At 42.4% G+C, this 27,900-nt stretch overlaps 1 protein-coding gene and 1 long non-coding RNA gene across 6 annotated transcripts in view; one reads left to right on the top strand and one right to left on the bottom strand.

The window, feature by feature from the left end:
* The window catches only part of LOC142829843 (uncharacterized), a 72,341-nt gene that overhangs the window by 6,654 nt on the left and 37,787 nt on the right, over positions 1–27,900 (top strand). The gene's annotated exons all lie outside the window — the stretch shown is intronic.
* The window catches only part of LOC102452715 (uncharacterized), an 88,021-nt gene continuing 62,147 nt past the window's right edge, over positions 2,027–27,900 (bottom strand). For 3 of the 5 annotated variants that reach the window (XR_012904684.1, XR_012904683.1, XR_012904685.1), the window contains 8 exons: positions 24,939–25,061; positions 22,965–23,057; positions 17,794–17,854; positions 17,164–17,270; positions 13,033–13,233; positions 11,983–12,149; positions 10,786–11,533; positions 5,721–10,104 (listed from right to left, as the gene is read on the bottom strand). Coding sequence is in view for 2 of the 5 variants with exons in the window: in XM_075931716.1 (XP_075787831.1) it covers positions 11,119–11,533; positions 11,983–12,149; positions 13,033–13,233; positions 17,164–17,270; positions 17,794–17,854; positions 22,965–23,057; positions 24,939–25,061 (1,167 nt within the window). In the remaining 3 variants the exon portion in view is untranslated. Of the gene's footprint in view, positions 2,616–4,878; positions 4,959–5,711; positions 11,534–11,982; positions 12,150–13,032; positions 13,234–17,163; positions 17,271–17,793; positions 17,855–22,964; positions 23,058–24,938; positions 25,062–27,900 lie in introns of those variants that run through there. The other 2 variants (XM_014580963.3, XM_075931716.1) reach the window with 2 other exon arrangements.

Below are 27,900 nucleotides of genomic sequence, written 5' to 3' on the forward strand. Positions count from 1 at the left end.
ACTTCCACCCAGACTAGATTTGCTTCATTAACAAAAGCAACTTTTTCCGTATATATAGACACCCCTACTACTTTAATTTCCACTCCAATTCATCTGATGAAGTGGGTTTTACCCACAAAAGTTAATTTCCTAATAAATCTTAGTGTTTAAGGTGCCACAGGACTCTGTGCTGTTTACACATAGTATAGTTCCTGGGTTTCCTCATCTAGGACTGAAAATTCTTGTGAACTACAAATGACTTGCTTTGTCCATCGGCACATAATGGCCAACATTTCTACTTCTAGTTGTACTGAGACCTACAATTTATTTTAAAGCCCATTACAGCATGTCCCTGAATGGGGCTGGCCAGTTATATTAACTGACTCACGGATTTGGACCCAAATTCATTTTTAGGTTATCTATGCTATCTCCTGCAACAATTCACTGATAGGAAGCTTATTTTTACCTTAATTTTCTTTCCATTATTTCTAATGTAATCAGTGTTGCTCCTCCTGCTCCAAACATTCTTAAATAAGCCCCTTTTGTCCTTAGTTGTGCATGTTAGTCTCTTTACACCAGGATCTAAAAGAGCCTGGGTCAGTGTAAATACTATCAGAAACCACATCAGACCCCTGTGGTCAGCGAAGTGCCTGGATTTTTCTCTCCAACCACCTTCAGATATATAATGAATTCTTTGTTGCAGAGCATGTTAAGGCTTTTAAAACCTAAATGCTACCCTAATGTGAAGTTACATTTAATAGAAGGGCCAAAAGATGAAACACCCATGCAACATCATGGACTCCCAATAACCTGCAAGCTAACTTCATGGAACTAGTTGTGCTTATGTGAAGAGGGGCAGAGTGAGAGGGGAGGACACTGAGGAATTGTGACGGGGGTATTCTGCTCCTATTTGATGATGACTCAATATTACCTTTGGTTTAGAGGCCCTCTTGAGCTGTGGAAAGTTCCCCAAGAAGGGTCTGTAGAAGTACAGAGTTCAGGGAGCCACAGTTCTTAGTGCAAGTATAGGCCCTAAGATCACTTGGCATATGCAGGAACAGCCTTTAGCCAGAAGGATGTTCTGCCTGTTACAAGATTGAGATTTAAGGTTGTTACATGTACTTTAAACACAAGAGAGTTTGGCAGATAAACCTCTGACTTTTTTTTTTAAATTCTAATTACAAAATGGGACAGGGAAAGAGAACTGTGGAAAATCATCCATGCCCAACCAGAAGCATATTTTCTGTTGCAGGATACCAGTTAGAGCGTGCATAATTATATAAGCCACTTGGCTTGAGTTCAGCAATTTTTAGATGCTGTTTACTTTAAAATAGAACAGAGCCTTAAAGAAGCAACGTTTGTTGGCATACAGCTACAATCTTCAGAGTAAAAGAAAAAGGGTTTGTTTTAGACCTACTCTTCAGACTGCAAGAACAAGAGACTCGTGACTTTTTTTTCTCTAAATTCCAGCTCTTGTCTCCAATCAAATTATTCCAGTTATAAGTAAGGGAGCTATGGTTGACTGGTCAAATGAGATTTAACCTGTTACTTAACAATTTGTAGGGGCTCCTTTCACCTCTACACATACACACATTCTATAAACACTACAGTAGCATGACCTTTATAAATAGCTTATACTACAGACTCAGTTACAATGCTGAATCAAGATTTTATTCCTTTATTGTATTAAAGGATTACAGGCAAGGGGGAAAACAGAATGGAGAAATACATGCATGCATGTTAGTACTGGATGGCTATCTACTATGCTTGGCTTTATTTCTCAGTCATGCAGCATTCAGTCACATACAAACACAAAAAAGGAGCCAACACTAACATGAATTTGAACTCTCATGGAAATACCATTATTTAGACAAGCTTTTCTAAATATAAATATGTATGTACAAAAACCAACAAACTGGGATGCAGCCAGAACAGTGGGTTTCTTTTACTAACAAACAGAATCAATGATGAACCATTTGTTAAACTCTCTATTTTCCTGTTTTGAGCTGGCTGGAAATGTTTGAAGGTACAGTTTCTTTACAAACAAACAAACAAAATGCAAACATTATCTCTAGTTTTTTAGCTTTAGTCGTGGTGGGAAAGTTTCTATCAAAATTTTGCTGAAGAATGAACATTGATGATTAAAAAAAAAAAAACACTCATTCACAAGTGTGTTTGCAAAAATAAATTTCTGATCAGTTCTATTCCTATTAATCAAAGTTGGGCCCTTATATACCTTAGGAACAGTGTGGATGCATCTCTTTAGTCACGCAAAAATCCTGTTAAATTAGTGGGATTGTGGGTGGCCATAAGGGGGTCACACCCATGTAATCCCATTGTAGGTTCAGACTGGATTTTAAAAAATATTGAAACACTTCTAAACTAGGGGTCACATTTCTAGAAACACCAAAGTGACTGAGGAAACAAGTCCCATTGAAAGCCAGTGGGACTTAAGCTTCTGTGTCATTTAAGTGCTTTGGAAAGTTTTGCTTATTCTGCAATCAGTTTTCACTCCAGGGTTCTTTCACAGGGTGCTCTTTTACTCCACACTTTCCATATGACACCTTCACATTTGTAACAGGGGCCTCTGTCCAAGGCTGGTGGATCCCTTGCTGCTCCTCTGTCCCATCAGCATCCTAGAATATTAATAATATTAAACTAACCAATAAAAACTTTATAATTCACACTCAATATAGCAAACCAACCAGGCACCAATGGGGAACCAATCTAATGTCTAGACGAACTAGCATGGCTGTAGGATTCCAATGTACGTACAGCCATATGTGAAGCCTTTGGGGAAGGATTTGGGGTGAATAACCAGTAAATTGGTATGGGAAGGGTGACACTGATCTGGAATAGTAACTGCTGAACTGGACTTAAAAGGTCATTTGCTTTTGGTCTTTGTTTGATATTAACAATGTCTTGGTATTATTTATGGGAGAGAGAAAATTCATAGTGAACAATGTTTGGTGGTTGAAGTAGGATTCCAGGCAATGGGGGGCGGGTCTCATTGACAGCTCTCTGCATTACCACAGGAAGGAATAACTTATGTGGGGGAGCAAACCCCACTTGTCATGCAGCAGAAAATGGCATTGATTTGTTGACTAACATTACATTAAAGACGTTGAATCACTTACTGAGGCTTAAGGTTCCTTTCCTCTGGTGTATTTTGCATTGGGTCCCTTGCATCACAATGAACCCATTTGATTTCAGTCAGGCTTTGCTACAATTTACACTTTGTTTTAGAATGAAGTAGTGTCTAAATCAGTGTTTCTTAAACTTTAAGACTGAGGAACAGCAAACAAGATTTTTTTTTTTAATGGGGAAGAATCAAAAGGGAAAGCCTCCAGGGAGCATGCTTTTATCCTTGGGGTGTGTGTGGAGATCTCAGTTCTCCCTCCCCATCCAATGCAGCAGGGAACCCAGCACAGCTGCAGCACCAGGCCAGGCTTCCCACTGGCAGGGCGGCGGGGGGGAGGGACAGGGGGAGAGAGTAGAAACCCCAACTGTCCCTGCCAGATTAAACTCTGCCACTTCCCCAGCAGGCTGGGGAGGGGCGCAGGGGAGAGAGAGCAGCAATGCATGGGGGGGGGGGAGGGGTGAGCAGAGCCCAAGCGCACCCCGAGGGGGGAGGGGGCAGCAGAGCCCGAGCACACTGCAGGCGGGGGTGGGAGTGGCAGGCCTGAGCTGGGTTCCCTGCAGGCAGCAGTTTTAAAAGGCCAAGGTCTGGGAGCAGCCCCTTAGCACCGGCCATCCCTCCTGCTCCCAGCAGCAGCGGATGCTGTGTGAACTGCCGCCTGCACATGTGGAGGAGGAGGCTGCTCAGCAGCAGAGGCTCCGTGGGACAGGGGCCATCCTGCGAGCTGTGGGGGAGAGGAGGCAGCCACAGCAGGAGCTGTCTACGGACTCTGCAGGGGGTGGGAGAGCAGAATTTTTTTCTGTTTTCTCCATGGCACAGCTCTGACTGCCTCGTGCCACAGAACACAGTTTCAGAAATGCTCGTCTAAATGGCACCTCATGCTATGAAGTAGGCAATCCCAATGACTGAAATTCTCAGACTTGTGTACATGTTTATAAGTCCTGCCCTTATCTACTCTGAGTGTCCAATCTTAAAAAGCTGAATAATCACCAAGACATGAACAAGATTCATAGGAGAAAATAAGTGGGTATGCTACTGTAAACCCCAAAGGATCAGTGCTTCTATTTGTGTTATGATTTTTTTTATTATACATGTGCTTAGTGGTTGATGTTCAACACCTCTTAAAAAGGAAAATAGATTTGCCTAGATCTGTGTGTAGTTCTTACTGAGAGCTCTCTTTCATGGACAGGCACATCAAATGAGGACAGATCATGAAGCTCAAAGCAAGTATATGATAGAGGTCTATAAAATCATGGAAAAAGTGAATAAGGAAAAGTTATTTACTTATTCCTACAATAAAGAACTAAATGTCACCAAATTAAATTAATAGGCAGTAGGTTTAAAACAAACAAAAGGAAGTTTTTCTTCACTCAGTGCACAGTCAGCCTGTGGAACTCCTTCCCAGAGGATGCTGTGAAGGCTAGAACTTTAACAGGGTTCAAAAAAGAGCTAGATAGATTCATAGTCCATCAATGGCTATTAGGATAGGTCAGAATGGTATTCCCTAGCCTCTGTTTCTCTGTAAGTGGGTGACAGGGGAGGAATCACATCAGGATTACCTGTTATGATCCCTCCCTCTGGGGCATCTGGTATTGGCCACTGTCGGCAGACAGGATACCAGGCTAGATGGACCTTTGATCTGACCCAGTATGGCTGTTCTTCTGTTCTTATCCAAAGCTTAATATAATTAGAGGAGGGTTTTATATTTTCTTGATAATTCCTCCTGCTCTTCTGTACTAAACACATTTTAAACACATTACCTGGAATTTTCTTTTGAGTATTTGCACAGCTTCATCTGGAAGTTGGCTTTTCTCACCATCACACTTTTTTTGGTCGGAATCTGGTCAGGGTCACAGTACAATTTTAAATTACTATAGTACAGTATAAACCTTTAGCAAATCAAAGCACGTGGCCAGTGTTCAGTCAAGTTTCCAATATTCCCCCTCCCCCAAGAACATGTAGCTCTGTGTGCATGGAACATTTTACCTACATGCTGTTGCCGACTTAGGGAAAAAGCGAACTGAATGTTTTGGCAGGAATGTCATTGTGATACTTCTCTACTGGCCCCATTAATTTCTCTCCTTCAGAAGGAATTTTATGAAGTCAAAGTGACATAAGATTTAGTCTTCCCATAGATGGTCTGAAATAGCAGTGTGAACGGAAATGTGAATTTCTCTATCCATTTCCTGATGTATTTTATTCATTACCAAGTGATATAATCATTTTGCACCCTTCTGACAATTTAAGGTTCCATCATCCCTATAAAAACCTCCATCTTGTAATACTGTAGTGTCACCAGCGCATTTTGGTTTTGAAAGTGTAAAAAAGACAACCAATGTTTTAACTGTATTTCCAAATTATGCTAGACCCATGAGTTTTTTACTAGAAAATTAAGGAATGGAGTAAAAATATATGGAATCTTTGCTGTTTCATGCTTTTACTACCTTGTAACACAATCAAATGCAAGTGTCTTGTTATAACCAAAAATATGCTATAAGACATTGGCATCACTAATAAACATGTCATACAATCTCTAAAATTAATTTGGCTCAGAACAGTTCAGCTCTTGTGAATTAAAAGGAAGCTCTCTCACCTGACAAGGTTAAATATGGACAATGTTTACTAATCCAGTCTGGGATTTCCCCCTTCTGGATACAATCCAATGCAATCTTCTCTGTTTCAGCATGTTCCAATTCAGACTTTGCATTTGCAAGATTTCTTGAAAGCTTTACTGAAAACTGTTCCCTACAAATGTATTCAGAAAGTCAAGGTCATTAGAGATGTGTGGTTTTTTTTGTTTGTTTTTCTTACATTTCTACTACAGGTTGGACCTCCCTGGTCTGGCACTTTTGGGACTTGACGGGTCCCAGATGATGGATTTTGCCAGCTCAGGGGAGGTCATTTCTGGCCCCCTCCAGCTTTGGCCCCACCAATGGCCTCCCAGCCAGCTACCCCATCTTGCTGGCCCCTGCTGCCCCTGTCAGCCACACATGGCCCTGCTAGGCAGCCCTGCTGCCTTTGCACACTGGGCTCCTGCTGTCACACTGGGCAGCCCCACTTCCTGTGTGCACTGGGCTCCCTCTGCCTTATTACCACATGTGGGGCTCCCACTGCCCTGCCAGCCTTCAGGGATCCCAGGTGCTAGCTCTTCATGGGATTCTCTGGTCCAAAAAACAAATGTGGTCCTATTGGAACACAGATGTTGCCACCCAGAGAGTCCTGATTAAGAGAGCTTCAATCTGTAGTCAGCACAAAGTGTACTGGAGGAAGGATTTTGAAAAAAGAAGTGGCAGAAAAGTATTGTGAGGTTCTAGATTCCTTCTAGTTTATATTGCTATGACTACATGGCAGGGGTGGGCAATAATTTTTGATGAGGGGGAGGGACCACTCCAAGAACTTGGAAAGTAGTCCAGGGCCTTACTCTTTCATGATACTCATAGAGGTGGTGCGGGGTCTGTGAGGTTAGTGCAGGAGGGAGTTTGGGTGAAGGAGGCAGTTGTGACCTGGGGCATTAAACTAGGGTGCAGGGGGTTGGATTGTAACCTAGGGCAGGGAATTGGGTTGTGAGCTAGGGCAGGAGATGACTGTGATGTGGGGTAGGGGATTGGTGTGTTGGGTCTGGGAGGAGGCATCAGTGCAGGAGGGGGGCAGAGGATTTGGGTATGTGGCGTAGGGGGGCAGAGGGTTGGGGAAGTGGGGGGGCTGGGGTGCCAGAGGCAGCCTCTGTCCAGGGAACTTAGTAGCAAGCAGCTGAATCTGCCTCCCTGCCTGCCTTGCACCCCACACAGGCTGCAGCTATGTGCTCTGTGAATAACTAGGAGCCCTTTGTGCTTATTGAAACAGGTGGTTCCCATTGGCCAGTTTCTGTCCAGAAGCCGGCCAATGGGATTGTGCTGGTGGTGCGAGCAGCTCCTAAAGCTCTCCGCCCCCCCCCCCCCATCCAGGCTCAGTTTTTGAAGTGAAAACACCCCGCAGCCACATTTCTGACTGGAGTGAGGCAAGCGGGGAGCCTCCTGGGACTCCCCTCAGCATCCACGGGCCAGATTCAGCCCACGGCTGGATTTTTCCTGAGCTTGCAATATAGCATGGACTAGCTAAATACACTTTGTATATTTTAAGTTCTATAAAATACTAGATGGAAAAACTGTTCAAGCCAGCTACCAAGCTGTGGGTCTATTTGTTGTACAATGAAATCTTTGTTATCCGGCATTCTCTTAACCAGAAAACTTTATTAACCAGCATGGCCCCCAGCCACAATCCTGTCACATCTTCAGGCGCACAGGCCTGGCTTGGTTTACCATGATTGGCTTAACAATTTTTTATTTAAGAAGTTCTAATCATCTTTAACTCCAAATAGAAATGTGAGACCAACTGCCTCACACTACAAAACTACCAATATTAAAAACTTGAGTTTTACTATTGTCCATTGGGTTGATGAGACCCTCAGATAACCAGAATGCCCTAATCCCCGAGTGTGCCAGATAACACAGGTTTTACTGTATTTTATTGCTGGTTCTTTGCTATGCTCTCAGACCATTTCTTTTATGAAACATCCAGAGAAAGAGTCTCTACTTTTATTTTTCCATAGTAAGCCACATGTGGAATCTTATTTTAATCTGGGACATAAATCCCTACGGAGTGGCTTGACATGAAAAATCCACAGACAAGAGTATCTGGTCTTGATACCACTAACCGTAAAAGAAACCCCTAAATATTGGCAGCACAATACAGATTCCAATGAAACCACTGACCTATCCACACTGGGTTTGCAAAACATTTATGAAATATTCTGTAAGCATCTAATTCTTCCATGATATCACATAGAATGTCTCAGAGGGGTATCCGTGTTAGTCTGTAAGGGCATGGCTACACTAGGAAATTATTTCAAAATAACTACATTCAAAATAATAGCTCCTGAAATAGCATGTCCCCACAACGGGGGAGCATTGAAGTTGTCAGAATTATTTTGAAATAGCATGTTCACACTGATTGGAACCTGTCTTGGACTTAGAGCCTCCAGAAGTGCTCTGGGGAGAGCATCAGAAGGATGGACAATCCTGTGGCTGCTTGATCAGGCAAACTGCGATGCACGCTTTCAGGGGCTCCTCTCTACAGCCGTTTCTCACACACTCCTCCACGGCCCTCCCCCCATGAGACACAAAACAGACACAGTGTGCTCTGGCTGCCCTTGCAGATGCCACAGCACTCCAAGCACAGAGCCAGACCTGCTGTAAAGCACTACCAGGCACATGGGCCTCGTGCTGTCCCTCATGGTGCAGTACTTCCAGAAGGACAAGAACCAGCCCAGACCACAGGCCCTGATCACCCAGGTCCTGGAACTCTGGCTGCTGCAAAGGCCCCTCAGTCCCCCTGGACACTCTGGAATGCCACTTCTGGTGAAGGGAGACCAGTTCGGACTGGTGGGATCTCATAATTGTGCAGCTATGGGTTGATCAGCAGTGGCTGCAGAACTTCTGCATGTGGAAGGCCACCTTCCTTGTGCTCTGCAAGTGGCTCACTCCTGCTCTCAGGCAACAGGACACCCGACTGAGACCTGTCATTCCAATGCAGAAGTGTGTCACCATTGCCCTGTGGTGCCAGATAGCTGATGCTCCATCAGGAACCAATTCCATATGGGGAAATCCACCATCGGGGCTGTGCTCATATAAGTAGTGAAGGCCATCAATCATGTGCTGCTACAGAGGGTCATCACTCTGGGGAACATGAACACCATCATGGATGACTTTGCTGCCATGGCTTCCCCAACTGTGAGGGTGGAGGAAGGGGTCCATAGATGACACACACAGCCTCATCCTGGTCCCAGACCACAGTGCCTCAGACTTCATCAAAAGAAAGGAATACTTCTCCATGGTGCTGCAGGCCCACGTGAATCACAAGAGATGCTTCGCCAACATCAACATAAGGCACGTGACACCCGCATCTTCTGGAACTCCTGCCTGTTCTGAAAGATGCACACCGGCACTTCTTTCCCTGACTGAACCGTCAGAGTTGGAGAGGTGAACATGCCCATTGTAATCCTGGGTAACGCAGCCTACTCCTTGCTCCCGTGATTCGTGAAGGCCTCCCAATGAGTACATCTATGCCAGGCTGAACTAGCGCTGCATGGTCGTGTGGAGGCTTTTTGCCATTAAAAGGGGAGGTACAGGAGTCTCCTCACCTGTCTAGACCTCAGTGAATGCAACATCCCCTTTGTAGTGGTGGACAGTTGTGTGCTGCTGCACAGCCTGTGTGAGAGCGAGGAGGAGACTTTTCTGCCAGGGTGGGGCAGAGGCTGAATGGCTGGCCAGAGCATACAAGTAGCTGGCACCAGCACCAGATGGAGAGAACATCAATGGGCTGTGCTCATCAGGGAGGCCTTGAGGGACAGTTTCATCCAAGGACTGTTGTAAGACACTCTCCCCTGTGTCTCTCCATAAAAGGCCCCTGCATTTCACCTTTCCTCCCATACCCCTACCCTGCAGAGCAAAGAATAAAGCTTTTTTCTTGACACAATAGGACTACTTATTGTGGGGCATATACAGCAATGTAGGGACTGGGGAAAGAACCTGGAATGGGAGGGGGAGAAGGGGAGCTCAGGGTTGGGGCTGGGACTGGCTTCAACTGCCCAAGAGCTCCTAGCAATTACCACATGTTCTGGGGCCCCAGTGGCCCTTTGAGGGATTATGAAGGAAAACCATGGGGGTGGTGGGGAGGTGGCTGGTGGCACGCTCAATGCACAAGACCATGTGTTCCATCACCAAGGTAAGGGAGGAGCACATGGCCTTGTGCTGGTGAGACAGCTGGTCCCAGGTGGCCTTTCTCTGTTCCTGGTCAGTGGCCTGCTCCAGGCGCTCCTCTTCGAGCCTCCGGACAAGGGACTGCAGGCAGGCCATCTACTCCCACAGCAGGTCCTCACAGGTTCTCTTCCTTCTGCGGAGTCAGGTAGATGAATGCTGGGGGATGTGCCAAGCTCACAGCTGGCCCAGCTGTGAAGAAAAGTGACAAGGGCAGTCATCCCAGGAGACACTGTGTATGAAGCCTAGCCCTAATCTCTGAGCCGAAATTGAAGGTCTCAGTTCAGAGGATGGTGATGTGCTTTGAGCAAGTCTGCCCAATGCCTATGCAGAGGGCAATTTCCTGCAGGGGCACAAATATCCCATGGGAGCTTTGCTACACCCACTGCCCAGGGACAAGCAGACATGGGAAGGTTCCAGCCAGGCCAGGGGCCTACAGGTGGGAGGGAGAAGTGGGACAGCTCGGCTTCCTCCTGTGTCCCGCACAGGGTAGGTCTGGCACTAGTGGCGTCCTGCAGCGAGGGAGTTTCTATTCCTGCCTGCTGGAGGAGGGGGTGGGTGTTAGGGGAGGTGTGTGAGCGGCAGAGTCTGCTTGCCAGAGAGAGTGCTACTGGGATCCCCTCTTCTTCCCCTGGGCAGGTTCTCATGCAAGGAATCAGTCTCTGCATCACCGATCAGGAGCAGATGCTGCCTGAGTGCAGGCATGACCCTTTGCCACATGTGTCATGGAGCTGAGTACTCTGGACTGGCGCTCCATGTGCACCCATACACAGAGGCTGTTGTATGACTTCAAGTAGGCTGAGCGAGGAGTGTGCAGCTCCTCACAGCCCATCATCTGCCCCTGGGTGTAGATAAAAAAGTTTTAGAACTCACCTGAAGTGCCTCCCCTCGTTTGAGTCCTGGGAGACCTCCTTAGTGGTGCGGGGAAGAAGGGAGGGACTGGCTCCAGAATGAGGATCAGGTCCTGGCTGGTGGGCCTGATTGCCTGGCTGGCCGCCACCTTCTCCTCCACAATCCTGCTCTTCTGGAGGCTGATGCCGGGTGTGTCCTGGCTGAACTCGATAATGACAGGAAAGGAGGTGACCATCCCCTCTCCTAGGATGGCATCCAGCTGTTTGAAGCAGCAGCAGCAGCTGTGTGTTGCCACTCTGGAGCATCAGCTCTGCTCCCTGGCCTTGTGGTAGGCCTGCTGGAGCTCCTTTACCTTCATGTGAACATGGTTGTGGCCTGTGTCGGCCAGGCTGGCAGCGATGAGGCCATAAACCTCCACATTCCTCTTCCTGGTGTGGAGATCCTTGAGGCTGGTCTCCTTCCCCTCTTCCTTCCCCCAGACCTCAATGAGGTCCAGGATCTCTGCACCAGTCCAGGCCGTAGCTCTCCTGCATCCCTGTGTAGTGGCAGCTGAGGGAGCAGCAGAAGCGCTGGCAGCCATGAGAAGCTCTGAGAGCATGTTGGGACGGCTGGCCATGTGGCACAAGCCCTTCTCTTGCAGCCTGGAGTTTTAAGTTCCACAGGAGAAATGGAGCAGTGGAGATGCCTGGTGGGGTCAGAAGGGCAGCTACGAGAGGCTTCTGGAGGCCAATTATTTTGAATAAGGAGCATCAGATCGTCCACATTAGCGCTATTTTGAAATAGAATTTTGAAATCAGCGTGGTTCCCCAAGGAAAGCAGGAGCACAGATTTCAAAATAACCAACCTGTTAATTTTGGCTGGGTAGTGTGGATGCTCCGCTCACTATTTTGAAATAAGGGAGGTTCTTTTCAGATAATCCTGCTCTACACTAGGGAGTTAAGTTTAAAAACCATGAGGAGTCCTATGGCACCTTAGAGACTAACAAGTGTATTAGAATGGCATCTGTGTGCATTATGGCACGTATGGCGTATCTCTTAAGCATTTGGATCAAGGCAAACGATAGTTATTCTTACCATTGAATTGCTTTGCTTTTGACAGTTTATAAAATATGACACAATACTTCCTATTTTAACTTTCTTTCTGTGTGTATTAGAATGAAAACAGCCTAGTATTCTCTCCATTGTGTTTATGTACTGCTTCACGAAATATCCCATGTACCTTTTGTAATCTGTAGGTTTTTTTCCATAAATAACTTCATAGGATAGGATGTCAGCCTGCACATTATTAAATTCTTCTTTTCGATTATCCCTTTCAGCATCATTCTTGTCAATAAGCCGATTGATGTATTGTTGTGCCTCAGGTACATCACAATATAAAGTGTGAACCTAGTATGAATTAAAAATTGGATTTTTTAAAAAAATTCCTTAAATTTGGAGCAGTTATTTGCCATTTTTGTGATGCAATTTTCTGCCCTCCAGTGTGTGTGTGTGTGTGTGTGTGTGTGTGTGTGTGTGTGTGTGTGTGGTGTTTTTTTTTCCCCACGCAGTTAATCTCTCAGTAGGCAAAATTGGTAATGAAAATAATAACAATGAAAGACAAATTGCACTCATGGGGTAGTCATTTTCCCTAGGAGTTACTATTTATCACAGTGAATTTCAGTGGGATTTACGGTAAGTGCCTTACCAGACCATTTGCTAATGGGGTAGACTAACAAAACATGTAGATGGTATCATGAGCTTTCATGGGCACAGCCCACTTCTTTGTGCCCACGAAAGCTCATGATACCATCTACACGTTTTGTTAGTCTATAAAGTGCTACCAGACCATTTGCTTGCTGTGTGGTTTTTTTTTTCCTGTAACAGACTAACTTGGCTTACGTCATTAGGCTCCTTTGAAAATTTCAGGTGTAACCATTACATAGAGCCATACATTTACAGACACACATCCAGCATAACTTTCTTATTTTTATCTTAAAAAAACAAAAACTTTAGTAGATTTTTATATTTTCTAGTCTTAGAACAGAGGTAAGAAAACTAAGGCCCAGGGGCTGGATGCAGCCCCTGGCTTGTCTGGATCTAGCCCCTGAGCATTGTCTTTCTCCTCTGTCAGGGGCCACTTCAGTGAGGGCTTTTTTTTTTTTTTTTTTTTTTTTTTTTTTGCGCTTCTTTCTTGTATTCCGCCCCCGATGGATTGGGAACCAAAAAAAGGTTCCCCACCCCCTCTTAGGAAACCCAATACATATTTTCCAGGGGTCTAATTAATATTTACCTTGCTCACAAGAGTCTTCATTAATGTTGTAACTGTGATTTGAGGCTTCATTGTTTTATGTTCACTCTCACTTTGTAAAAGTTCAGTCACCTCTCTCTCTCGTTTGTATAAGGACTGCTTTGCCACTTCCAGCGTGGCCTGTGCTTTCCACAGAAGCTCTTTTTGCAGCACATGTTCATGTTCCTCCACCTGGTCCACTACCTGAAATGTAGCAAAGCATAATTCACATTCCTATTCTAGCCCGAAGTAGAATCTGGCCTAACAGTGCAGAATCTTCATGATAGTAATGGAAAAGATGGAGCAAAAATAGAAAATCAGCAGTGGTCATTAGAAATAAAAAGTTGGTTTTTATCATACAGAATTTGGAGTTGTAATTTAGAATAGCAAACTGCAGAAGATGTTTGTAATAAGCCTTATGCTGTCCAAAATTAAAGAGGGCAAAATGAGTAATATTAATGGAGATGATGTGGACTTTAGAAATCACATGAAATCCAGGGTATAAATGTTTTTAAAGCCATAATAATGGAAAATACAGTGTTTCCTTTAATTTTAGAAATAGCTTAGAAAAGTAATCATTATGGCATTTATAAAATGTCTGCCTCTCATCATGCTTTGTTATTCCGCAATATAACTGAGGCATCAAAGTTCTAATGTGTATTTTTTTATTAATGAAACAGAGCATAAGTAAACTACAAAAATATGCAGAAATATGATTAGTAAGTTATAAATAAAGTAAATTTGACAGCACTATCCTAAAAAGATTTGTGTTAAAAATCCACTGTGCCTACATTATAGAAATATATCCGTTGGTATAAGAAACAATAAACAAACATTCTGCAATTGAGTCAAGCAAGAAATATTATAAATAAGTCTGTGTAGAGCTCAAATAATATTCAATTCTATTAATTTTTCATGCATTGTAACATGAATTAACAAGATCTTTAAGTTACATTTATCTATATCTGAGAGGTTTTTATAATTGTTACACTGCAGTTTATAAAGCTGTAAATCAGGTATGACACTGTTAAATGAAGTTGAGTTAATCTATAGTCTGCTAATCATGCTATCAACCATCTATATTAAATAGCATTATCCTCAGATCACATGAATTGAATATAATGCACTTCAAAAAAGTGATTTAAAAAAATTAATTCAAGGTAATATTCTGAAGGTGTTTCTCACCATCAGAAAGATTTTAAATTGGCAGTGAACATAATTTCGAAATAGTTAAATGTGGATAATGGAAAGGTTTAGGAATTTGTAATGGTAAAAATCATTTTAATCCTAGGTCATTGATTCAAACCAACACCATGCTGGTCATGCATGAAAGCAGCTACCCTTCATCCAGTGGCTGTTCAGAGACTTATATAAATAGAAACTGTGGTAACTGTTCAGTTACCACATATTAGTCATATATTAGGAATTTGCACTCTGTCAGGCTTAACAACCAGCAAGAACTGAATGGACCATAAAGGTTGAACTACCATTTCTTTCCTAGAAGGGGTCATCAGGCCAATGTTGTGGTGGGTGGGAAGCTTGCACTGTTAGGGTATGTCTAGACTACATGCCTCTGGCGACAGACATGTAAATTAGACTACCTGACATAGTCAATGAAGCCAGGATTTAAATATCCCCGGCTTCATTAAAATAGAAATGGCCACCATGCTGTGCCCGCTCAGCTGATCATCGGCACAGCGCGGTGGCCATTTTTATTTTAATGAAGCCGGGGATATTTAAATCCTGGCTTCATTGACTGTGTCGGGTAGTCTAATTTACATGCCTCTGGTGACAGAGGCATGTAGTCTAGACATACCCTTAATGCTTATGCTGTATCTCTTCTGTGGATTTGGGGGACTTCAGTCAAAAAGCCAGCCAGCCCTGGATTCATTTTTTTTTCAACCACAGAGGAAGAGTGAGTTGCATTTCACCCTCTGTGATATTGTACAGCAGATTATACAGTAAGTGTTGTTATGTCTGACTCATAGCTTTATGTGATTTATAACAGAACATGTGTATATGAAAAAACATTGTAAATAGTCTGTTACCATGATTGTGCTTTCCACAAAAGACTTAGAACTCAAAATCGATTTTGTACACTGTGGCTCTGGTACTTTGATGGTACTTTTTATTTAACTTTTTCTCCACAAATCCTATTTTCTAGAAAAGGAATCCCAAAATAGCTATCCCACATCTTAACAGCAAGCCCGTTATTTCAAAATATAACTGGCTCACTATTCTGATGTCCCTGTAAACCTCATTCAATTAGGAATAAAGGACATTGCAGTATAGTGGTTATTTTGAAATTTGGCGCTATATAGACAGCGCCAAATTTCTAAATAAGCTATTTCAAAATTGACTCAAAATAAGTTACGCAATTTGCATAGCTCAAACTGCGTAGCTTATTTCAAGCTATGGGTGCAGTGTTGATGCACCCTAAGAGAACATGAGGTTGCAAGGTCAAGCACTCAAAAGTTAGGCAATCCCAGAATTAGGTTACTTATGCAACCTTTATTTACCCTGACATCAATCCCTGCTCCAAAGAACAAAGCACTAAATCTTCTTGATGAAACAATTTAAGAACATTTTGTTTGAACGTGAGGAAAACTGCATTTTCTCTTAATCTCATTGTTACAGTTTTCCTCCCTCTCGGGAGGAAACTCTCACCGGGTGACGCCCTACCCCAACGGTTAACCTGTAGTCCACAGTGTCCAACAGTCTTTTCCAAGTCACTTCAACTAATCTACTGCTGCCCGTGCGTAGGGAGGGAAGGGAGACCTGGGCCCACCCTCTCTCTAGGTCTCAGCCTAGGACCCTGAGAACAGGGATGACAGCCTCCTGTTCGGTCGGTGGGGATGTCCCGTAACTCACCAACCCACGGGCCACTTCTCAGCCCCATCCTGGGCGCCTTCCTCCTCCTCCTGTTGTGCTCCAAAGCGCTGCCCTCCTCCAGGGCCTCCTGCTGACCCATTCTGGCAACCTCTGTCTCCGGGGCTGCCTCACCCCATGCCCCTTTGCCAGGGCCGCTCCCTCCTTCCATCAGGCGGTTCTGCCCCAGCCTGATGGGGCGGCCCACTTTTCAAAGCCTGCACCCTCTGACTGGGATGCCAGTGAAGGTGCTGTCCCACTGTTGGGCTCAGTGGTGCAGGGCGCTCCCGTGCAAGCGCTTGCAGCGGCTGCCAAACGTTCTCGGCATGGTAGCTTGAGCGCCGCGGTATTAAGGACAAGTGCTGCATCAGTGTGGGGTGTGGGATACCCCTCCTGCGCTCCCGACACTCCATCACACTCATTTTAAAAAATGGTAGAACAATTTTGGTTGAAATTTTCCAAATAAATTTCAACCTAAGGCCAGCAGTTAGAATTCAACCCTTCACCCCAAAGTTTTAAACAACTGAAAATGGAATCTGACAATGGGAAGTGCTACTAACATACATGTAATAAAATTGTTCCGTTGTTCTAGGACACTACAGTATTGAACACTAATAACCCATGTAAACACACTGCAACAACATTAATAATGCAGTGTTTGAATAGTGCGTATTACTAGAACTGTGTAAATAGTTGGCAATAATTTATCAAATCAGTCTGGCCTCTTTCTTGATCACTGAATATTCTTGAGCAGATTGTGAACTTAACATATGCATTACTCAAAAGTATCCATTGATATTTTATTCTTTTAAACTCCATATTAATCCCAAACGATTCAGTCTTCTACCTTGAAATAATGGGTTACAGTTTGCCTGCTCATACCTAAAGCCCAACTAAAAGACATGAGTGATAAGTACCATTGCTCCAGACTCAGTCTGGAGATGAAAATAGCTTGATCTTCTCCATGCCATGCAAAGAGATGATCAGCTAGAACATAACCTTCAACTAGCAAGCATCAGTGAGGAGCTAAGGCAGAAAATAAAGGTCGCAACTATATGTCGGAGAAGAATTGAATACTTGAACTCACATACTTGAATGAGAACAGAAGTTAATACCAGCTGGACACTTTGTTTATTTCAACATGTACCAGACTGTCTGCCTTGTGTGAGCAAAATTCTAAAGATGATGCTTTTAGAAGACCAATTACGTGTCTTCTATTTTCTTTGACTTTTCTGTGATGGCCTTTAATACCCTTGAAACATGTACCTTTTCTGCTGTAACTAAGGCTTTTTGCTGAGGAAAATCCATCTGAAAATTCACTATTTCTACCATTTTTTCCATATTCAGTCTGATCCTCTGAAGTTCCCGCAGTGCTAAATTGGGAAGGAACACAAGAAAGGAAAAAAAACACATTTGTAATATTTATAATTAATTGTAAAACTTGTCTTTTATTGCCAGGATGGGGATCAGAATAAACTGTGATTTATAGGAGAAAATTGGATTTTATTCAGAAATAGTTTTGTTTGTTAATTTATGAAAGTCTCTATAGAAATCAAAGTTGTAATAGGTATTTTTACATCATTTGAGGTGACTATTACGTTTGGATTTTTGTGGAGTCAGCAAAGTTGTAGGACCCTCTCACATTTGTAGTTTTTCCATTACAGTATACAATAAGGGTAATCATGGATTAAGGGGGCAGGAGGCATAGAGAATTCTCTACAACTTGAACTCCGTTTATAGCTTGATCCAAAGCCCACCACAACTAACAGAAAATCTAATGTTAGCTTTGAATCTGAGTGAATTAGAAACGAGGCTTCACTAACCATTGAAAATAAAGAACAGATAAAGTTCATCTACCTCATCGAAACAAGCATGAGTCTGAAATATGAAACTTACTCAAAAAGTGCTGAGTATACAGATGATCTAGTTTTTGAGTGAAACTTTCTAGAATCCAAGTCTGCAAAATATGATAGGAATGAAATTATAAACAGATATCTTCCCAAAGAAATAATAAGGAATAATCATAGTAGTAATAAATCACAATTTAGTTTTGTGTAAGTAAACATTATTACTATAAAGCAGTCTTACTTCATTATAAGAATCAATGGGTAGAAACAGAATACCAGAACTACAGTCACAATAAATCAGTCTCTGCTGATTTTATCAGAACTTGCTCCCAAATGTCCTTAATAAAACTTTTCTGTGGGACTGTCTTCATCAACAGAGTCACATTATACCAAGTCCCTGGTTATACAATAGTAGGGACACACGTATTGTATATTACAGATTATGGATTTCTTTTGTTTTACTATTTGTGATGGTCAGTCTAGCTTCTCCAAACAGGACTGCACTATGCAATTACATAGTAGGGGAGCGCTTCTTTCTCAAATCTACTGTATATTTGAGAGAGCTTGCATATGTGTTCAAGAATTCCTCCCAAACCGCAAGAGCTAGGACCACCAAATTTTGTATACAGCTTCCTCTTAGCATAACTTAAAGCATGGGACAGCTTTTTATAAACCCATACAGAAAAGAGACACAATCAACAGGTAGATTCCAGTGGCTGAGTACCATCCCCCACCCCATCCAGGACTGCCCCAGCTCCCCTCCCCCCCCCCCCCCCCCCCAGGAACCCTTTTGGGAAGGTGGGGGCAGTGAAACTCTTCTTTCCTCCCCTTTCCCCCTAATTCATACGGGAACGTTACTGGCTGTTCCCCTTTTTCAGAGAGCACAGTTGGAAAGTGCACAATTGGCTACATTCCTCACTCTGGCAGGAACTCGGACCTACCCCAGCCATAGAACATGCACTTCTCCCCTGTTGTATAAAATATAAACCTGTCTAGATCAGTTAACCTGCTTAGAGAGGGCCATTGGTGGCATTTAAAACAACATACACCCATAAAACATTCCTGAATAAGAAAGCTTGGAAATTCTGACAAAACAGAACTTTTTTTTTTCTTTGATCAGCACTAAAGATTATAAGGCTGTTCAACTGCAGCTCAAGTGTAACTGAAGGGATACCTTGTGTGTGCGTCCATGCTTCTCAAATTAGACAAAACCAAAGAAAGTTAGGGCTTGTTATCCTTTAGTTTACACCAGTTTTTCACTGTATAGAGTGTAGGAGAAGAATTCTTTACAACCTGATTTTGAGGATCCCTGATCATTATTCTTGTGATTCAAAACATAAGTGGAAATGGAGTTAGTTTTAAATAAAAAGTTGATAACAGTTTAGGGAGTGCTATTGTAGCAGTGTGCTCTTGTCAAATATGATGACAAAATATTTTAAAAAAATGAAATTAAGGGCCATTGATTGCAACCATTTGACATAAATGTTTCTTTAAGTCTCATTATATAAGATAATGCTTCCATACTGAGGAACAATGTACCCGCTGGACCTCCCCACCTAACCAGTCCCAGATGAGGGATTTTGCTGGACTAACGGAGGTAACTTCTGGACCCCTGCCACCAGCCCCCCTGGTCCAGCCTGCTGACCTCCCGGCTGGCTCCCTTCCTCTTGCTGCTCTGCCGACCCCACTGTTCCGGGACCCACTGAGCAGCCCTGTGCAGGGGCTCTGGGATCTGTCAGACTGCTGTGCATGCGGCATTGGGGATCTGGGACCCTCAGGGCAGCCATGCACCGGGTCTCCCAATCCCGGTAGGCAGCTCTGCTGGGCAGCCCTGGGAAGTGCTGGGCAGCCCTTCCGTCAGCTTTCTGCGGTCTGCCCATGGCCTTGCCGGCCCTGCAGGGATCCTTGCTTCTGGCCTCCCAACATCCACTCTGGACCACAGATGTTGCCAGACCAGACAATCCTGGTTACGAGCGTTTCAAACTTTTGTAGTAATAAAGTGGTATATAATAATATGAGAAGGGCAATACTGGGTCAGGACAAAGGTCTGCCTACCCCAGTATCCTGTCTTCCAAAACTGGCCAATGCCAGATTCCCCAGAGGGAATGAACAGAATAGGTAAACATCATGTGATCCCTCTCCTGACATCCATTTCCAGTCTCTAACAATCAGAGTCTAGGGATCTCATTCTACCCATCCTGGCTAATAGCCATTGATGGATCTGACCTCCATGAATTTATCTAGCTCTTTTTTTTGAACCCTGTTAAATTCCTGGTCTTCCCAGCATCCTCTGGAAAGGAGTACCACAGGTTGTGCACTGCATGATTGTGTACTGCACTTCCTTTTGTTTGTTTTAAACCTGCTACCTATTTAATTTCATTTGGTGACCCCTAATGCTTTGGGAACAAGTAAATAACTTTTCCTTATTCGCTTTCTCCATACCTGTCATGATTTTATTGACCTCTATCATATTCCCCCTTAGTCTCTTCGGGTATGTCTACACTGCCACCCTAGTTCGAACTAGGGTGGCTAATGTCGTCATTCGAACTTGCAAATGAAGCCCGGGATTTAAATATCTCAGGCTTCATTTGCATGTTCCCAGGTGCCGCCATTTTTAAACGCCCGTTAGTTCAAACTACCTGCCCGCGGCTACACACAGCATGGGCTCATTGCAGGAGAAGTAATGGTAGTTTGAATTAGGAGCTTTAATTCAAACTACCTAGCCCATGCCACATGTAGCCGCAGGCAGGTAGTTCGAACTACCGGGCATTTAAAAATGGAGGCACCTGGGAACATGCAAATGAAGCCCAGGATATTTAAATCCCGGGCTTCATTTGCAAGTTCGAATGACGACATTAGCCACCCTAGTTCGAACTAGGGTGGCTAGTGTAGACATACCCCTCTTTTCTAAGCTGAAAAGTCCCAGTCTTTTTACACTCTCTTCATATGGGACCCATTCCAAACCCTTAAAAATTTGTTGCCCTTTTCTAACCCTCTTCCAATATCAATATTTTTTTTTTGAGATGAGGTGACCACATCTGTATTTAGATGTCTGAATAGCTATTTAAATTTGGAGCTGTTCATTCTGTGTATACAATTGCAATAATTACTCATGAACGCCAGGCCTCCTATTCCCCTGCAAATCTTGAAACAAACCATTATTCTGCCTACTTGACTAAGGGCCAAATTGTGATACCCCCATGCATGGTGACTAGCACTTTACTTCAGAAGTTCTATTGCCCTCAACAAAACATCTTGTGAATAAGACACTCCTTGTTGTGAGTAAATACATCACTTCCTGGCTCTGAGTGGTTTCATAAGCGTCAATGATAAATTGTGTTTGGGGCCTTTTTTTAATCTCTAGTCTGTTATTTTCATGGGATTATGAAGGATAGCTAAGGGAAATGCTATTCTTTTAACATCTGCATATGAAATATCAGCACTGATACATTTAAAAAACTATGTGAAAATATAGAAAATTAGAAAACTAAACACATCTGGGAAAATTAAAGAGCAGATTCTGCTCTGGGTTACGTAGATGTAAATCTGATGTAACTGAGATCAGAATGTATCACTGTGTATAATCTCTAACAAAGTTCTTTCCTTTTCCTACAAATCACAAGTAAAGTTAGAATTAAGACAGAAGCTCCTACCATTACCACTGTCCTCAAAGGGCACATTCTATTGGTGAATCAAAACGTACCTCTCAGCATTTTTAAAGGCGATAAGAATTCTAATGCCATGGCCTTCATTAGAATGAGTGTTATGAAACTGACACCTCAAAGTGATCAAAATAATGTATGCACAGCAAATGAAAGAAATTTCACTAGAGCATAAAATCATGTTCAAGAGGTAAATTTGTTATGAGATCACTTAATCCATAAAGAGAAAAAAAGATACTTAACTGTCATATTGAATTACTTTCCCTAATTACTGAGCCCTGCAATAGCCCGAGCAAGTAATGTCTTTTTAAGTTCACTTATTGAGCCAAACTTGGCAATGACTAGCATTCAGTGCAAATCCCAGTGAGGCGGGATTGCACAGGAGGTAGGTCAATGCTAAAATTGGTCTATTATTGCATAGCATAGAGACCAGGATAATTATTGAAGTAATTGAAATAAAAGGAGTTACACAGGTATAAGTGAAAAGAATCGGGCCTGTATACAACATGCATTTTCAGTAGAGTGCTCAGAGAATGATACCTGAAAATTGGGGCCCCACCATTAAAGATGTTTTGCATAAATCCCTGTGCCCTGTGTTGAAAATAAGCTTAATTCATTCACAGTTGTCTGGCGTAAATTGGGGCTCATGCTATTGAAGTCAATGCATTTATCCCAGTGTATAATTGGCAAGAAGGAAAAGGATCAGGTCCAGAGCTGTACCACACCCTTTTGATAACCTGTAGTACATTGCATTATATCCTGAGGCTGTCATCATTATAAACAAGGTCTCCCAAGAACAGAATGCAATGGAGATCTTTCTAGCTTACAGAACACTGTGTGACTAAAGTCCTTTTGCCTCTTCCAGCTGGAGAACATTCTGATACTGACTTAGTCCAGAACAAAGTTTTAGAAAGAGCAAAATGGGCTGGATTATCACCTGTGGCCAAGTGATGCTTCACACAACTGAGGAGAGGTAGGAATACAAGATATATTGATGCCATTTCTATGGCTGCCCTGGCAGCTGCTGGATTCTCCAGGCTTTTGTTGTAACTTGGAGCAGTCTCAGGGCTTCTCTAAATTATGCCCAGAGGTCCACAGACCCAAGAGGTTATTCTAGCAGTGAGAAATTGCACAAGTTCAGGGGTGCACAACACCTTTTCCTTGGGATCTCCCTCACTCCAAGTTATAGGAATACTGAGCTGGACAAGTTTGGCAGGTTTCTGGATGTTTTGGCCTACTAGAGAATTCCAGATCAGATGGAATTGACACGAGGAATCTCATTCAGTTTGTTTAATGAAAGTTATTTTGTTAATTTTAAAGGCAATTATTGGCTAAAAACCAACCTCTGCTGTGTGTGTTAATCTCTCAGGAGCAAGGAAGAAGGAAATAATATGACTTTATAACAAGATACAAGAAAAAGGAAGTAATGTAAATAAAGGCATTTGCAAAAGTACCTCAGTGACTTAGGAGCATAGGCTGTACCCTGCAAGTCACTTAGGCTCTTTTGAATATTCCTCTCACACACTTGAAATCAGAAAAAAAAACTTGCTTTAGTTACCTTTTCTTCCGCCCATTTCTCATTTTGTTGCTTTATTTGATAAAGAAGATCTTTGTTTTCTTGGCTCAGTTGCCCATTTTTCTCCCTCAGACTCTGGATGCATTGGAATACGGCAATAAGGTAGTAATTCAAACTTTTTGTAACAGATCTTCATTTTGTAAAACAGAGATTCATTTATTACTATCAGTCAAACACAGTGTGGTGCAGACTACTAACCTCTGTGGATCAGCCACACAGGAACACACACACTTGGCTAGTGTACTATAACCACACTCAAAAATGTCATTGATTATTCTGAAGATACACCTGCTTATCTAAAGCAAATATTGCGCATGCATGAACCTATTCTTTAATGGGAAAGGAGAATTTATTAATCCTAGCTATTTAATCACTGGCAACAGGAATTATACAACTTTGTATATTAATTGAATATCTTAGAATCATAGAATACTAGAACTGGAAGGGACCTTGAGAGGTGATTGAGTCCAGTCCCCTGTCTTCACGGCAGGACTAAGCTCCATCTAGATCATCCCTGACAGACGTCTGTCTAACCTGCTCTTAAATATCTCCAGTGATAGAGATTCCACAACTTTCCTAGGCAATTTATTCCAGTGTTTAACCACCCTGACAGTTAGGAAATATTTCCTAATGTCCAACCTAAACCTCCCTTGCTGCGGTTTAAGCCCATTGCTTCTTGTCCCGTTATCAGAGGCCAATGAGAATAACTCTTCTCCCTCCTCTTTGTGACACCTTTTTCGATACTTGAAAACCACTATCCTGTCCCCCTCTCAGTCTTTCTCTTTTCTATTATTTTAAGTTGTAAGCTGGTGTTTCTTATTATTAATATAGATTGGTATCCCTTACCAAATGTGTACTTGATGAGAGATGCAGTTGTGGCTAGCATGGGAGATCTCTGCTCAGGGAACCTGTTCCTTAAATTGAGGTGAAGATCAGCTCAGCTATGAGCAAATCTTTTGGAAAATGTGCTGCATAAAGAACAATTCTGCATTGGCAGAGGGTTGGCCACAGTATTATTCTAGGTCTTTGCCACGACTTGATTATTTTCATTTGATTTCTGTGGCCCTGAGAAGAACAGATAATTTTGGATGGAAATAAGTGCCTTCGTGGCTAGGCTTCTGACATGATGGAGCAACTTTTCCAAGAAGTTTTGAGATTCCAGAGTTGGGGCAGTTCTTATGAAGTGAGATCAAGTGCTCATTAAGATTGCATAAGTAAGACAGAATGAAAAAAAATAAAATTGAAGGGCATTCTGAGAATAGCTCCATTGACATCAAAGCTATGTTCCTTTATGCCATCTGTGGATCTGCTCTGAATAGCATGAGTTTCTGCAATGAAAGTGAATACAAATAGGTGAAAGGCTATTGACTGTCTAGACTGCAGGCTTCTTTCAGAAGAGGCTTTTTCAGAAGAGATCTTCTGAAAAAACTTCTTCCGAAAGAGAGCATCCACACTGCCAAAGCGCATCGAAAAAGATACCTGCTTTTTCGAAAGATAGCATCCACACTGAATGGACACTATCTCGCATTTAAGCTGTGATTACTATGGATGGAGTGGCCACCAGGGCCACCTGTGCTTTTTCCTTTTTCCTTTTTCCTCTTCTTTTGAAAGAACTCCCTCTTCCCTGTTCACACATGCCTTTTTCCAAAAGAGCTCTTTCGGAAAAAGGCTTCTTCCTCATAGAAGAGGTTTATCAATGATGGAAAAACCCCTCTTTTCTTTTGATTTCTCCCCCCCCCCCCCCGAACACGATTGCAATGTGGACATAAGTGAAGGTTTTTTTTTAAAAAAAATGGCCGTTTTTCAAAAAAAACCTCTGTAGTGTAGACATTGCCCAAGTGTTTTGAATAAATTTCTACTAAGTTGCATGTGCTGCACTTTTCAGTTGTCAGAAACTGTTCAATAAGCATGTCTGCAATTTCCAACCCTCTGATGAAATTTGCAGTTCTTAGTTACCTTAGCTGTATTTTGCCATTGCCTATTTTTCTTGTTCACCAGCTCTTGGTAGGCTTCTAACTGGGCTTTCAGGATCTTCATTTTTCCACTGTGCTGACTCTTTAGAACAGTTATGGCTTGCTCCTATACAAAGAAGTTAGATGAATAAAGAAAAAAGCTGGCCTCAGAAAACAACTAAAAACCGGAAAACCTAAAGTTTCATTAAAAACAAAATCTTGGATCCCTAGTCTCATCCCTCTGTCACCCGTAAGCTTTCCCTATGCATCATACTGGCTTCTGTTAATCTTTAGATACCATCATTGTAATAAAAGTTTTTAACAAGCGCTCCTGATGTGGTGCCTTTTGGCCTTTTCCCCCCTCTCAGCAGATGTCTTTGAGAACAGGTCAGAGTGAATTTTGCTAAGAACAATACTGAGATCAAAGCACCTTAAAAAAATAGTTTCACTAGAAAATCTACAAGAGACTGAAATAAGTACAAACAAAAAAAACATAGCTATGTCTTAGTTTGCATCTAGACTCACCTAAGTTGAAAATAAAACAACACAACCTGCCACACCACTTTTACTAACAATATAGGTGTCAGATAATAAAGTAACTATACAACTTTAGGGCCTCTGGTCATGATTCTGATCTCACTAGTGTAAATTAAAAGTAACCCTATTAAAATTTGGGTAGTTATTTCACCAGTTTCACAGAAGTAATCATCAGCGGCACTCAGTTTGTGTTGCTCTCTTTTAGTTTGTCAAAGCATGGCCATTTTCTTTTAATTGGCTGTGTATCAGACATGTGCCATCTGCTGGAAGGATACCCCCAACTTTCTGTTTTCTTGCCCCCCTTCTTCATTCTATCTGTTTATATTTCTAATAATCAATTAAATCACTTGGAAGTGCTAGGTGTGATTGTGTGACCCTTACATTACCCATGAAATCTACATGATATTTGCATTTGTCCCTGGTGTATTAAGTAAATTCCATTCTTTGTCCAGGAACAATAGCCATTATATTCTGAACTCTCTCAACATTATATATGTAATCTTTGCTTCTTTAATTCAATTTCCTCTGGGTGTTTCCAAAGACTTCTTGAACCTGAATACATGTCTTTTTTTTTGTATACACTTTGTATAGTATGTTAATAATCCAATCCCTCTAGGAACTGGTTGGCAGTCTTTCCCTGGATCAGCCAGAGACCACAAGAAAGATAGTAAACCTAGTAAAGGGGTTTGGCTAAAGCAAAAGGTCCCAGAATGTGTTTTACAAGACATCTTACACTGATACTGTACATGTGCATCCACACATGGCCATTGTGTGTCTAGACTACACCTCTCTGTCTGCAGAGAGATGTAGATTAGGCATGTCGAAATTGCTAATAAAGCAGGGACTTCAATGTCCTGCGCTTCATTAGCATAAACATGGCTGCTGCTTTTTTTTTTTTTTTTTTTAAGAAACAGAGTTTTTTCGGGAAAAAAAAGCAGTCTAGATGTGGATCTTTCAAAAATAAACCCTTTTCCAAAAGATCCTGTAAACCTCATTTTTTGAGGAATACAGGATCTTTCAAAAAAGGGTTTATTTTCAAAAGATCCGGATCTAGACTGCCATTTTTTCGAGAACTCAGTTTTGAAAAAAGCGGTGGGCATGTTTATGCTAATGAAGCATGGGATATTTAAATCCCTGCTTTATTAGCAATTTCAACTTGCCTAATTTACATCTCTCTGTCGACAGAGAGGTGTAATCTAGACGTACCCTGACAGACAAAAGGCATCTCTTTTACAATCCTAGTTATAATAGCTAGGTGATTGTGTTTCTTCATTTCACAGTAATATTGATTTGTATCAGAGAGGTCTTTTTCCATGGACAGTATCCCCCTCCATCACAGTAACTATTATACGTTCAGCTATTAAAAAAATACATTTGTGCACTCAAAACAGAAGCAGATGGGATCAGTGTGTAAGATAGAGATTGAGAACCATAATCCATCAAGGTGAAAGTCAGGAAGTTGTATTGGCCAACATCTTTTCAATATATTACTCTGTACTTTGCACTACCCTTTGCACTATAGCTCAATATGTATATTCTCTGTCATAATTTCAGTGGTTTTAGTCATCAGGTCAGTCACTAGAGGGAGTTCTCATCTAATAAGAAAGTCTGAAGCAAGTTTATAAAAAAAGGAAGTCTTCAGTTCCTGTGCATACTCGACACTTCACAGTCAAATAAGATAAAGGAAAGTAAATACAGAAAAAGAAAATGAAATATAACAAATCAAGGAGTGTAATTACATGATAAAAACTAAGAGCAAATTTCACTGAACCAAAGAAGTCAGTTTGTTTCTTTTTGTTTACAGGCTTACCGATGATATTACTGGGGACATAGAATGTGGCATTGCATGTATGTAAATAAGGAAGAATTTGTGCCTTCATAGTATATTGATGGGGGGGGGGGGAAAGAATTAACAATCCATCCAAACACTGATGTTAATCAATGGTCCTGGGTCAGGTTTTTTTTTTTTGTCATGGGGGTGCAGAGTAGGGATGTTAAGGACTAGTCAGCAAGCAAATGTTTATCAGATAGTCGACAGGCTAGTTGACTAGTCTCTTCTCCCCTCCCCCCTTGCTGCCTCTATCAGAGGCAGCAAGATGCGGGGGGAAAAGAGAGGGGTACTTCAAAGCAGTAGTGCCGCATAGAGTCTGGATCCCAGGCCCTGTGCAGTGTTGTCCCTTTGAAATGCCGCTGAAGAGTTTCAAAGCAGCAGCACTATGTAGAGCCCAGGGGTCAGCTGTGAGGCACTGCTCCTTTTGAAAGGCCACTGCAGTGTTTGAAAGGCCACTGCGGTGTTTCAGTGCTGCGTGGAGCCTGGGGTCAGCTGGGGAGTCCCCAGCTGATCCTGGGCTCCATGTGGTGCTGACCCTTTGAAACACTGCTCTGCCCTATCGACTAATTGAATAGTCGATGCAAAGTGCATAGACTGT

This window comes from Pelodiscus sinensis, chromosome 6, assembly GCF_049634645.1.
Source record: "Pelodiscus sinensis isolate JC-2024 chromosome 6, ASM4963464v1, whole genome shotgun sequence".
NCBI lineage: Eukaryota > Metazoa > Chordata > Testudines > Trionychidae > Pelodiscus > Pelodiscus sinensis.